Source organism: Mesoplodon mirus (genome assembly GCF_964341445.2).
Source record: "Mesoplodon mirus genome assembly, chromosome: 14".
In the NCBI taxonomy this organism is placed as follows: Eukaryota; Metazoa; Chordata; class Mammalia; order Artiodactyla; family Ziphiidae; genus Mesoplodon; species Mesoplodon mirus.
In genome coordinates, this window is record NC_138990.1 from 45340115 (window position 1) to 45352256 (window position 12142).

Genomic DNA, 12142 nt, shown 5'->3' on the forward strand with positions numbered 1-12142 from the left:
AACCTAGAATTAAAAGTCTAATCTAGTCAATATCAGCATTAGGATGTGGGCTGAGGTGGGGAAATCAAAGAGGCACAAGAGAGTATTAAGGTACTTGTCACGTTAGGAGAAATTATAATTACTTATTTATTTGAGTTCTCAATAGGAGAACATAAACATAAGTATGGAAGGCTGACTACCTACCTTGAAAACAAAAACAGAATACATAGCTTTTCAACTAACAAAAGAAAATCTATCCAACTGAAAGCTGGAAAATAGGAAAAAAAAAAAAGAAAGAAGCAGAAAATACAGTAAATGGAAAATACAAAATAAGATGGTGGTAGAAATGTCTTATAATAATAGCAATTACTGTAGAGGTAAATGGGTAAAACTAATCAATTAAAACAGAGAGACTCTCACATTGGGTAAGAAAACAAGACCTAATAATCCATGCCCTAAGAAGACACACTTGATTTTAAAAACGGAATTATTGAAGATAAGAACATGAAAAAAGACATACCAAGAAATTAAAAGGATCGAAACAGATATACCGGGCAAACGAACCAAAATTGGCTGAGATAGCAATCTTAATATCTGACAAAATGGAAATTAATGCAAAAAACAACATAAGAGACAAAGAAGGATATTAAGTGCCGGTTGAGGGAAAAATAAGCAAGATGATATAGCCATAATGGACATAAAGGCAACTAGTAACAGTTTCAAAACACATCAAGCAACAACTGACAGAACTGCAGGGAGAAATATATAAATCAACAATTGTAGCAGTAGATTTTATTTATTACAGTCATTATTGAAACTGATAGATCAAGCAGAGAAAAACAAACAGAACATTTGAAGAATTAAATAATATAAATAATAAGCTTGAGCTTATATAATATCAAGCTTATACTGAGCTACAGATAGAACCCCACACTAAACAAATTCCTTTTAAGCAGAGGGAGCATTTATGACCATGAATTAGGTCATAAGAGAAGTCTCAGTAAATTCCAAAGGATCAATACCATACAGACTCTGTTCTTTGATCATAATGCAATAAAACTAGAAATGAATAAAATAAGGATCTATAATTTCATACATGTATTTATTTGGAAACTAAATAACATATTATTGTATAACTCTTGGGTTTAAAAGAAAATCATAAAGGAACGTAAGAAAAGTTTAAACCTGAATAATAGTGAAAACATTATATATAAACATTTGTAGGATACAGTTAAAACTGCACATAGAGCAAAATTTACAGCTTCAAATACATTTATTAAGAAACAAGAAAAGTTAAAAATAATAGGCTTAGCACTCAAGAAGTTAGGAAAAGAGCCATAGAGTAGAATAAAATAAACAGACAGAATGCAAATAATTAAGAAAAGGGCAGAAATCAATGAAATGGAGAGCCACAATAGGGGAGATTAATGAAGCCAAAAGCTGGTTCTTTACAAAGACTAATAAGATAAACAAATCTTTAGCAAGACTGACCAAGAAAAACAGAGAGAAGATACAAATAAATGAAATATGGAATAAAAAGGGGGAAATAACTTTAGGCACAGAAAAGATTTTAAAACAATCTTAAAACAGTATGATCAAATGTGCACTAATAAATATGAAAACCCAGATGAAATGTAAAAATGCCTAGAAAAATGTAAAAATCCAAAATTGGTTCAAGAAGACATACAGAAAGTGAAAAGGGAGTCAAAGAACTCTCCTCCCCAAACTGTCCAGACTTACAAGTTTTTACATTTGATTCTTCCAAAATGTCAAGGTAAATTTCTGTCTTATGCATATAGTTCCAGAAAATTTTATGTATTATTGAATTATGAAGATTTTATGAACATAGCGGCAAAAATCCTAAATAAAATTATTTGCCAATTGAATCTGTGTATTAAAAATAATACGCTATGGAATATACTAAAGGGAAATGTTATAATTGTCTCAATTGGTGCAGAAAAAGTTTTTGATAAAGTTCAACAACCTTTTATAATAAAAACTCTTAGTAAACTAGTAAACAAAGTTACATAGTAAAATCCTATTCCAGCAATTATTTTTGGTGACAAAACTTTAGATGCATTTATTCTCTTTAATATGGAGAATGCAGAAAGGACACCCACCAAAACCATTGCTGTTTAACATAGAACTAGAGATCACAGCCAATACCCTATGGAAAGATAATGAAGTAAGGAGATAGGATTGGAAAGGAAGAGATAAAACATTTCGTTTTGTAGATAATATTATCATATACATAAGAATATAGAATCAATAGATAAACTATTAAAATGAACAAGAGGATCAATATCAAGTTCAGCAAGTTTGCCAGGTAAAAGAGGGACTTAAAAAGGAAAGGAAAGCATTTCTCTATGCCAGCAATAATCAACTAAAAAATGTAATAAGATACCATTCATGATAGTAACAAAACCATAAAGCATCTAGGAAATAATCAAGAATACATAAGACTTCTATGTAGAAAACTTTAAAATCCTAGTAAAGGATGGAATAGATGATTTAATATTATAAAGAAAATGACATCTTCCTAAGTGAATTTTTAAATTCAATAAAATTCAATCAAAATTCCATTTGGTTTTTGGAAGGACTTAATAAACTTACTTTAAAATTTATCTGGGAGAATAAAGATCCACAAATAGGCCAACTTCAAAAAAAAAAGAGTAAAGAACTTGCCTCATCAGATATTAAGACATTTTTAAAAAGCCGTATTAATTAACACAGTGTGGTAAAGTTCAAGAACAGACAGATAGACTAAAGGAATAGAATAGAAGACTCAGACATAGACTTTAACATACAATAAATGGAAGAGATGATTGCTTGCTTTGCAAGCTGATGTTAGGAAATATGGTTCCCTTTATAGAGAAAAGTAAAACTGGGCTCCTATCAAAAACCACATACAAGATAAAAGATACAACTATAAAATCAGAAAATGTAGGAAAATATATTTGTAACCAAGAAGAGTATATAGACTTCTTCAACAAAACTTGGAAACATGCCAGGATTAAGAGTTTCTAGTCAATGAGGGGCACCAGGGACAAAGTTAGTAGATAGATGGTAGACTGGGAGAGGATGTTTCAATATCTTAAACCAACAAGGAGTGGGTATCTAGAACATACAAAGAGCTCTTGCAAATCAATAAGAAAAGACAGCTATAACAATAGGAAAAAAGGGCCAAGAATATGGACAGGCAATTTAAAGAAGAGGAACCTTTAAATGTATCTTTAAAACAACAATGAGGTATCATTGTTAGCCTGAGGAGAAGCAGAGAGCTGTATAACACCAGGTGTACATGAGGATGTGGAAAACAGGCACGGCTAGTGTCAACCATGACAGTCCTGGGTCAAATTAAGTGTATGCATAGCCTGTGAGCTAGCAATTCCTGGCCCTGGTGTATATCCCAGAGAGATACTTACACAAGCCCAAGGGGCATATGCATAAGAATATCCATAGCATCCCTGGTGGTGGGGAGTTGGAGGCAAGCTAGGAGTTCCTCATGGGGGTGGGTGCACAGGCGAAATGGGTAGGGTGATTAACTCACGCTGGGTTGACCATGACTTTTCTGCTTTTAGCCCTGAAAATCTGTTCCAGGAGCCCCCTAAATCTCAGGCAAGTCCCAGGATGGTTGGTCAACCGAATGTGTGTTGGATGTGTCCCATGGAGTACTGTAGAAACAACAGATTAGCATAGCAATGGATGGAATTTAAAAATGGTGCTCACTGAAACAAAAGGAAATATTTAACATGACACCATGCAGGTAAACACAAATTATATGCTTACGAGATAACGATACCAATTTTGTAAGAACACACGGGAAATCAAAAGATACACACGTTAAACACATTAGAATGGTTGTATATGGAGGGAAAGAATACGGAGATAAAAGAGAATGCGTGCATCCATCCATCCCTACCTACACACTGAAGAACAAGAGGGGACCTTGTAGGGACCAATGAGACAACGTGCCATAAACGGAGGCAAAAGATTTTCTCAACCCTCTGAGCCTGAGGTTCGAAAGAACAGAAAAGCTTCCTGCGGAGCCACAGTGGGAGAGGTAGCCCACTAGCTCTTGGAGAGGAAGGGGTGAGGTCCGTGTGCGACTGTATTTGTTGGAAGGTGGGTTAGCCTGGCCCTCCATGTGCCCAGGGAGCAGGGAAGCCCCTCCAGGCCTGTTGGATGGGCCTAGCTGGCCCTTCTCTGTGCCAGACACTCTGCACGGGGCTCTCCTCTACAGAGGTCCCTGAGAGGGGTCCTGGGTGGAGGGGACAGGAAGGCTCCCCCCCAGCTCCCACCACTCCTCCTCCCAGGAAGCAAGGAGCTCTGGGCAGGCTGCCCCCCAGGGTGTGGGAGCAGCACACCCCCAGTAGGCGGGGAGTTGCTGGTTCCCCTCTGGGCTTGTGCTGCCCCAAGGGCATCCTACCTCTGCGAAGTCAGCCACATCCTCACAGTTCTCCAGGACCCGGGAGTAGAAGGATTGCCCTGGTGGGGAAAAGAGGCAATTATAGTCAGAACTCCCTGGACAGTAAGCTGTTTATTTAATAGCTCCCAAATTCAATTCTTTTATATATGAATGGACAAAGATCTCAAACCATTTATAAGTGGTAATCAGTGGACAGGGGGAGTGAGAAGATATTGAAAGCAGCATGCTTTGATTTTTTTATTGTATACACTTGAGTTCGACATTTTTCAATGACTGTGCTTCACTTTTGTAATTGAAAAAAGAATGCTTTTAGATCCCCACCAGCCTAAACCAATGGACCATTCACTGAAGGGCTACCTCCAGGTTGAACTCAGTCTCATTCTGAGGGTTAGTTTGGGTTGTCACCAGCAGACAGGCTGGGGACCCAGGAGAGGGGTGGGGGAGCAGAGTGTGCTTTTCTCCCCCTGGAAACACTGGGAGATCTGTCAGGACCAGCGCCTGGCCAGGGAGGCATTGGAGTGAGTCCCCTCTGATGCTCCTTGGTGATGGGGCTCCATCCCCCTGGGAACCACTTCTCTCCTCTGGCCTTGGTGGCCTCACCTGTATAATAAGAGGGTTGGTGCAGGGATATCCAGGGCTTGCCTGGTTTTTAGAATTTAGAAGCAAGTCCTAGTTCAGTATGAAGCTGACAAGGAGGCGGCCAGGGGTTTGATGCCAGAGTCAGGTAGATGGTCTGAGGAAGGGTGTGTGTGAGACTGTGTGTGTGTGTGTGTGTGTGTGTGTGTATTTGGAGGATGGGGGCACATGGGGAGGGGTTGCAACCAAGATAATAAGGAAGAAGCTATAAAGCGAAGACTAGAGACACAGAAAATAGATGTGGAGTAGACAGATGGGAAAGAAAGATTCTTTAGCACTAGCCAGGGACAAAACAAAACAAAACAAAAAACTAAAAAGAAAAATCTCAACGACAAATCCCAAGGCAGCCAGGGGAGGAGAGGAAAGCATGAGGGATGGTGCCTGAGCCTCTTTTAATTTTTCCCACAGGCAACATGCAATACAAATTGAGAAGCAGGTGAGCATATCTGTGCACTGGGGCTTCCCCAACGAAAGCCTGAATAATCAAAGGCTCTTTCATCCTGGAAAATGGTAATGAGCCTGGATATGGCTGTGTTCAAGCGTTTCCCTTTCCCGCAGTGAAATTGAGCAACCCAGCCAGAGGGGAGGGAGGGAGGGACAGTCCAAGATGGTATTACAGGGTTCAAATATGCATGAAGCCACTGGAGCTCAAACCTACCCCTGCTTGTGTATTTCCTATAGCCTTGTTGGAAAAGATGTAAAATACTGTGAAATCAGCCATTGCAAAATTTATACATCAGGGCTGTGTTCTGAAAAGCAGTAAAACCTCATTGCTCAGGCCCCGGGGATTTAAATGTGGTGAATATTGTCAAACCGGATGAGCTACATTTTACCCCTAGATATTAAAAAAAAAAAGGTTTGCTGAAAAAAAAAAATCAAATCAATGGCACAGAACGGTGGAAAGGACCACTTATTAAGAAAACAGAATGTCCTTAAGCATTTTTGGACAGCCACTTTTTAGGAGGATTTGTACAAACAGTGACAGGGATAATTCCAGTGGTCCTTTTCTATTCATTAGGGCAGAGCCAGGGGACCTCTGTCACCCCTTCCAAGTTATCAGTGGGGATTACTCACCCCATCTCTCGTTTCAAGTTCGTTTCCACTTAACATCTACTCTACTCAATACCAGTCTTGTCGACATTTCAGTTCCATATTAAATGACTTTCAGACAAAACCATTTAAAATCCCAATATCCAATCACCTTTGTTGCCACTGAGATTGAGAGTAAGTCTGGAGAGAAAGGAAATAGCCTGTTCCCTGCTGTGGAGAGGCTTTTGTGGATAGACTGAGCAGGAGATTAAGTGGGGAAAATTGAACAGCATCCTTCGTTCCTTCGGAGGCTCATGGGATAGCTGAGCTCTTTGGTCTGAAATAAAATCCTCCTTGAGTCGATAAATGAAGTTTGAATAGCAGACTCTGTGATCACACTGTAATAAGTGCCATGGCATCAGATATACCCAGATGGAGGGGTCCAGAAGTCCAAAGCTTAATCGAAGTCAGTTGTATGTTATTTGCCATTTTACAATATCCATACGGCTACTACTCCCCTAAATGACGTTCTTGTCTCATAATGCAGGATGGAGTGCTAGCTTTCATGTGATGTGACTTAAGGGGACAAAACGTCCCCATCTGCACCAAACAGCTCTCTCTTCCAGACAGTTTACTTTGCTAGAGCCAGACCTTGAGAACTGGCAGGCGTATAGGGACTGGGCTGTGAGCCGGTGTGCATTTGTTCATTCCCACACACAAGAGTGTCTTTTAATTCTGCTGGGTCAGCATAGCCATTTGGCCGTGGAGGATGGTGGGCCAGCAGTTGTACAAAGATAATTAGAATGCCTGAAGAATCTTATTACAATCCAGAAGGGGGACAGGTCAGGCATGTAAAAGGCTAGTACATAAGGCAAAATTTGGTCGTTGGCATGCAAAACAAGTATAAATAAATTGAGAACACAGGAAAAAGAGAAGTGACCTCAACTTAGCAGATCAAAGAAGGTGTTATAGAGCCATGGGCATTTACACTGGAAGTTCGGATGGAATCTAGAAATGCAGAGACACTGGGGGGAAGAGAGAGAGATGACGGGACTTCAGGCAGGGAAAGGGGTGAGCAAAGGTTTGAAAGGATGAAGCAGAGAATGGAGCCCGAAGGAGTGGGACACAGGACAAGTGTGTTCTGATGGTGAAGGGAAGAATGAAAAGTGCCTCCCCTTGGGGAGCAGCCCCCAAAGGAAGACCTGGACTGGGGGATCCTAAGAGGGCATAGGGTGGGGGGAGTGGACCGTTAAGGGGAAAGACAGTGTCCTGAGGACAAGCTTCAGGGACATGATGGTTTTGCCCAGGACCTAGCCCTCTGGGCTGTATCAGTACCTGACATTACTCTTTTCCTAGTGTGAGCTGAGAAATAGCGCAAAGCACCCTGCTTGTGACTCAGACCCGTCACTATTATTTCTTTGAGTTATTTAACATTAGCCAGACCTCACTGTCTGCAGTGCCTGGGATGGCCTGTATGGAGGGTGGCCTGGTAATCACCTATTCCCTGCTGCAATGCTGTGACGTCCCCAGCATCTGTTCTCCCCCTGTTCCTCCACAGCACCTCAAGAGGGTGGCCCTGCAGGTTTAATACCCCCCCAGTTCCAATCAGCCTGTTCCTTTTCGAAGGCCAGTTACTCCCACAAGTGTGGGGAAGCAGGGCCCAGGCATCCCTGTGTGCAGAAAAAAAGCCAGGCTTACTCAGGTTTGGGGCCTGATGCCGCAGCTGAGGCTAGGAGGGCTGGAGCTGGCTATTCAATCCCCGGGGTCTCAGAGCCATCATCTCTAAACTGGCGGCAATTATCCTGGACGAGCCTACATCCTGGAACCACTGTGAGGTTAAGAATCCGCCTGTCAGTGCAGGGGACACGGGTTCAAGCCCTGGTCGGGGAAGATCCCACATGCCACGGAGCAACTAAGCCCGTGCGCCACAACTACTGAGCCTGCGCTCTAGAGCCTGTGAGCCACAACTACTGAGCCCGTGTGCCACAACTACTGAAGCCCCTGCTCCTAGAGCCTGTGCTCTGTGGCAAGAGAAACCACTGCAATGAGAAGTTCGTGCACCACAACGAAGAGTAGCCCCCTGCTCGCTGCAACTAAAGAAAGCCCGCACAGCAAAAAAGACCCAATGCAGCCATAAATAAATAAATAAATAAATAAATAAAACGTTAAAAAAAAGAACATTCCTATTCCTCAAGATGTTCCCTCATCCCCCACTTTCCATAAGTCTCTACCCCTCATACGTAAACCACTGCTCTGATTTTTAACTCTTGATTTTAAACTTTGTGTAAATGGTGGTATCATACAGAATGTACTTTTGTGTATCTGGCTTCTTGAAGTCAATGTAATGCTTTTGTGATTCATCTACATGGTTGTATATATCGGTAATTCATTTAATTGTATTGTTGAGCAATTTCTGTTGTATGAATAGACTGCAACTTGTTGATCCATTTTCTTGTTCATACTTTTGGGATTGTTTTCATTGTCAGGCTGTTGCGAGTAAAGATGCTGTGAACATTCTTGCAAAAGTTTTTTTGTTGACCTATCATTTCATTTCTTTTGGGGAAATACCTAAAAGCAGAATCACTGGCTCATAGCATAGGTGTATGTTTAACTTTAGAAGAAACTGTCAAACACTTTCCCAAAGTGATTATACTATTCTACAATCCCATCCACAATGTAAAAGAAATGTTCTATATCCCCACCAACATTTGGTTATTGTCAGACTTTTATGTTTCAGTGCATGTGATGTATTTCATTTTGGTTTTTGAGTTTCATTTCTCTGATGACTAATGATGTTGGTCACATTTTCATGTGTTTATTGGCCATTTCTATATCTATATCATGAGCAAGGCAAGGTTGTCCACTCCCACCTCATGTTTTATTCAACATTGTACTGGAGTTCTAGCCAGTCATTATTTTTCCAATTTTAAACTAACCTTGCATTCCTGGGATAAAACTCACTTGTCATGATGTGTTACCCCTTTCATATATTGCTACTCAACTGACTAATATTTTGGTAAGAATTTTTACATCTTTGTTCATGAGGGATATTGGGCTCTAATTTTCTTTTTGTATAAGGTCTTTATCAGATTATGGCATCATAAAATGAATTATGAAGTGCTCTTCCTTCTCCATTTTCTGAGAGTTTGTGTAAGATTAGCATTATCTCTCCCTTAAATATTTTCTAGAATTTACCAGTGAAGCTGTCTAGACCTGAAGTTTTCTTTATGGAAAAGCAGTTTATCACCACCACCACCGCCATCATCATCATTATCATTGTTATTACAAACTTGATTTCTTTAATAGATACTGGGTTCTTTAGGTTTTCCATTTCTTTTTGTGTCAGTTTTGGTCAGTTGTTTTTCAAGGGATTCGTTCCTTTCATCTGTGCTGTAGAAATATAAAATTATTCATAATATTCCCTCAGTTTCCTTTTAATGTAACGATATCCCCTCTTTCAGTCCTGATACTGGTAATTTGTGTTTTCTTGTTTTTTCTTGTTCACTTTACCTATTTTATTAATTTTTTTTTAAAGAACAAACTTTTGGCTTTGTTAGTTTTCTCTGTCGTTGGTTTTCTATTTCTCTCCTTTTATTATCCTGGGATTTAATATTTTAGATTGTATTTATTTTTATTTATTGAAACATAATTCACAAACCATAAAGTTCACCCACTTAAAGTGTACGATTCAGTGGTTTTAGTATATTCACAAGGCTGTGCAACCATCATCACTAATTCCAGAATATTTTCGTCACCTCACATGAAACTCCATACTCATTAACAGTCACTCCCTATTCTCTCCTTCCAGCCCCTGGCAACAACGAATCCATTTTCTGTCTCTATTCTGGCCTTTTCATAAAAATGGAATCATATGATATGTGGTTTTTGTGCCTGGCTTATTACACTTAGCATAATGTTTTTAGGATTTGGGTTTAATTTTCTTTTCTTTTTTTTTTCCTTTGGCTGTGTTGGGTCTTCGTTGCTGCGCAAGGGCTTTCTCTAGTTGCAGTGAGCAAGCGCTACTTCTTTGTTGCAGTACGCAGGCTTCTCATTGCAGTGGCTTCTCTCATTGCAAAGCACGGGCTCTAGGCATGCAGGCTTCAGTAGCTGTGGCATGCGGGATCAGTAGTTGTGGCTCGTGGGCTCTAGAGCGCAGGCTCAGTAGTTGTGGCGCACAGGCTTAGTTGCTCCGTGGCACGTGGGATCTTCCCAGACCAGGGCTCGAACCTGTGTTCCCTGCATGGCAGGCGGATTCTTAACCACTGTACCACCAGGGAAGTCCCTACTTTGCTTTTCTTTTAGCAGCTTCTTAAGGCAGAAACCTAGATCATTGATTGTAGGCATTTTTCTTTCCTGCTATAAGTATTTAAAACTAAATGTTGATATGTAGTATTTTCATTAACATCCAGTTAGAAATGTTTTATAATTTTGCTTTTGTTTTCTCTTTGACCTTAGGTTATTTAGAAGAGTATTGTTTAATTTCCAAATATTTGGAGCTTTTAAAGATCTCTTATTGTTACTCATTTCTAATTGAATTCCAGTGGGGTCAGAGAATATACTCTGTAAGATGTCAGTCTTTTGAAATGTATTGAGACTTGTTTAATTACCCAGCATATGGTCTGTCGTGATAAGTGTTCCATGTGCATATGAGAAGAATGTGTATTTTTCAGTTTTGGGATGAAATGTTCTAGAAATGTCAATTAGGACAATGTGGTTGATGATGTTGTCCAATCTTCTATGTCCCTAATGATTTTATTGTTTAGTTGTTTGTGATTCTCTTGTAATAACACTTTTTCCCCCTGTGAGGAACACTACTATTCAATTTCATAATGACAGTTGATGGGACCGTAGAATGAAGAAAGTCAATTAAAAAGGAGTTGTCCAGGGAAACAGCTATTCCTTAAGTTCCTTAAACAGTGTGCTCTCCAAAGATCACCAGCAACTCAGAGATCCAGATCTGGGTTCTGTAGAGTCACTGGGCATCTCACAGGGGAGGCTGTCCTTTCCTTTTCCCCCACTTCTCAGCTAGATGGAGGCCCCATCTATCTCTCATCTGTTGTTTTCCACAAATCTAATTCAAATATCATTTCTTACCTCCATTCACTTATCTCCCCTTCCCTCACCCTGTTAACACCCAGGGACACGGTAGAAACTCAGGCTTAGGTGAGGGATTCATCTGAGAGGCAGGGACAGGGCAGGGATTATAAACTCCATCTCTGGCTCAGCTCAAACCTGTGCTTCCTTCCAGGTGCTGCCTCAAAATGATTTTGCCATGTAACTAACTGATGACTCTGTTTCTCATCTTTCAGACCCAGGCACTGAGGCAGAGAGAGAGTGTGATGTTTCCCCTCGAGCCTAGGACAGCACGAGCCACACTCTCAGCAGCTGTTGCATCTTAGGTTCTCCCCCTCTGTGACAGATGGAGAAGCCTGTGGTCTCAGTGATCCATGAGCTGTGCAGAGTACCTCCTCCGTGTCAGGCACTGGGAATATAATGAAGCATGATGGGAGTGTGACTCTTTTTACATCCTTAAGTGGGGGGAAAATATTGTTAAAACTGCAGTCCTGACTTTATCTTAAACCTTGGCTTTTCAAAAAAATCCAGTGAGTGAAAACTGACTTCCAGCTAAGTTGATGAGCCCTGCTGTTTTGAAAAATAAAATAGAAGCAAAGACTCTTGAGCCAGCCTCTCAGGGGTGGATCAGTCCAGGTAGGAAGCAGACAAGAGGCCAAAGGTAAAAATGATCTTGTGATATTCTCTGTCTCAGGAAACCTTTCTGGAACTGTCAGTGGAAGAAACAGATCACTGCCGGGGGCTGCCGGGCTCGGGGGCTGCAGGGTCCCCTGCTGCTAACTGCTTGGCTGTCCTGCCACACCTGCAGGCCACGCTGCTTCCTGTTGCTTCTGTTTCAGATTTGTTCTGTGCCAGGCACTGTGCTGGTCCCAGGGAACCTGGTGAGGTGCCTGCCCTGGAGGAGCCCACCCGGATGGTGATGGCTCCAGGTGTTTTTCACCTTATCATCTCCATGTCTGGCAGAATTTGGGGTGTCAGCAACTGGCAGGAGTCCAA

The 12142-nt window shown here is 40.9% G+C and overlaps 1 protein-coding gene across 3 annotated transcripts in view; it reads right to left on the minus strand.

Annotated features, from left to right (window-relative positions):
• Positions 1-12142, minus strand: part of OTOF (otoferlin) — a gene marked incomplete at both ends in the record, with an annotated part of 89905 nt that overhangs the window by 70200 nt on the left and 7563 nt on the right. For all 3 annotated transcript variants that reach the window (XM_082642322.1, XM_082642320.1, XM_082642321.1), the window contains one exon: positions 4409-4467. In XM_082642322.1, the coding sequence (XP_082498448.1) occupies positions 4409-4467 (59 nt within the window). The remainder of the gene's footprint in view (positions 1-4408; positions 4468-12142) is intronic.